Genomic DNA, 794 nt, shown 5'->3' on the forward strand with positions numbered 1-794 from the left:
AGGGTGTCTTGAATTCAGGTAAATACATCACACTCCATATGTCAAGCATAAAGGCCACTTTGGTATGAACTATGATCTCCTTTCCCTTAGCTTCACCTTCATTTCTTTATCCCTGCAGTGATGTCAACAAAACATGCAACATCACCATGAACTTCTGTAAAAGGAGGAGCTGTGAAGGACATGTCCTTACTACAAAAGCTAGAAATTGGAATGGAACAGGAAAATATCAGTCAAGTCTTGATTTGTTCAGAATTACACCGACTTCCCCAGAGTTTTCTGTAAAGAAACCCAAAGATAGAATTCCCTCTTTCAATACAGACAAGACTCAACAGCATTTCCTTACCTGCAACGATCGCCATAAGCACAGCATCCTCGCTGATAATACCTGCACACCATGGCAGACTGACTAGTAGAGAGGTCATGGGAGTAACGGCAGTTGTTCCCTTCCTTGCAAACCCCATGCATGAAATACCTACAAGACAGAAGGTTACAGAGCTAAGCCAAAAAGGAAAACTTGGAAGTAGTGCTGACAGCATATGATCTTCCAGGAAACAAGACTCAGTGGGCATGTCTACATGTGGGCTAGACTTTGCAGTTGTTACCTGTGCAGTCATTTAGTACTGCTGTTACTGCGCAGTCCCAGTGCTACATGGGTCACTTCTGACACTACTGCACAGAAGTGCTGTCACAGCTTGTGCCCGCCGATGCTACATCATTATAGCTCATTGCTACAGCGACGTAGTATCTTGGTAAATGCACCCAGCATTACTTAAAGAACTTCAGAATTAGGTGAT

General features: G+C 43.5%; 1 protein-coding gene across 2 annotated transcripts in view; it reads right to left on the bottom strand.

Annotated features, from left to right (window-relative positions):
* The window catches only part of MKRN1 (makorin ring finger protein 1), a 15,231-nt gene extending 14,751 nt beyond the window's left edge, over nt 1–480 (bottom strand). For both annotated transcript variants that reach the window (XM_019515402.1, XM_019515403.1), the window contains exon 1: nt 344–480. In XM_019515402.1, coding sequence (XP_019370947.1) covers nt 344–465 — 122 coding nt within the window. In that variant the 5' untranslated portion in view covers nt 466–480. The remainder of the gene's footprint in view (nt 1–343) is intronic.
* Nucleotides 481–794: the final 314 nt, after the last annotated feature.

This window comes from Gavialis gangeticus, unplaced genomic scaffold, assembly GCF_001723915.1.
Source record: "Gavialis gangeticus isolate Ggan-Ray unplaced genomic scaffold, GavGan_comp1, whole genome shotgun sequence".
NCBI classification, from domain to species: Eukaryota; Metazoa; Chordata; order Crocodylia; family Gavialidae; genus Gavialis; species Gavialis gangeticus.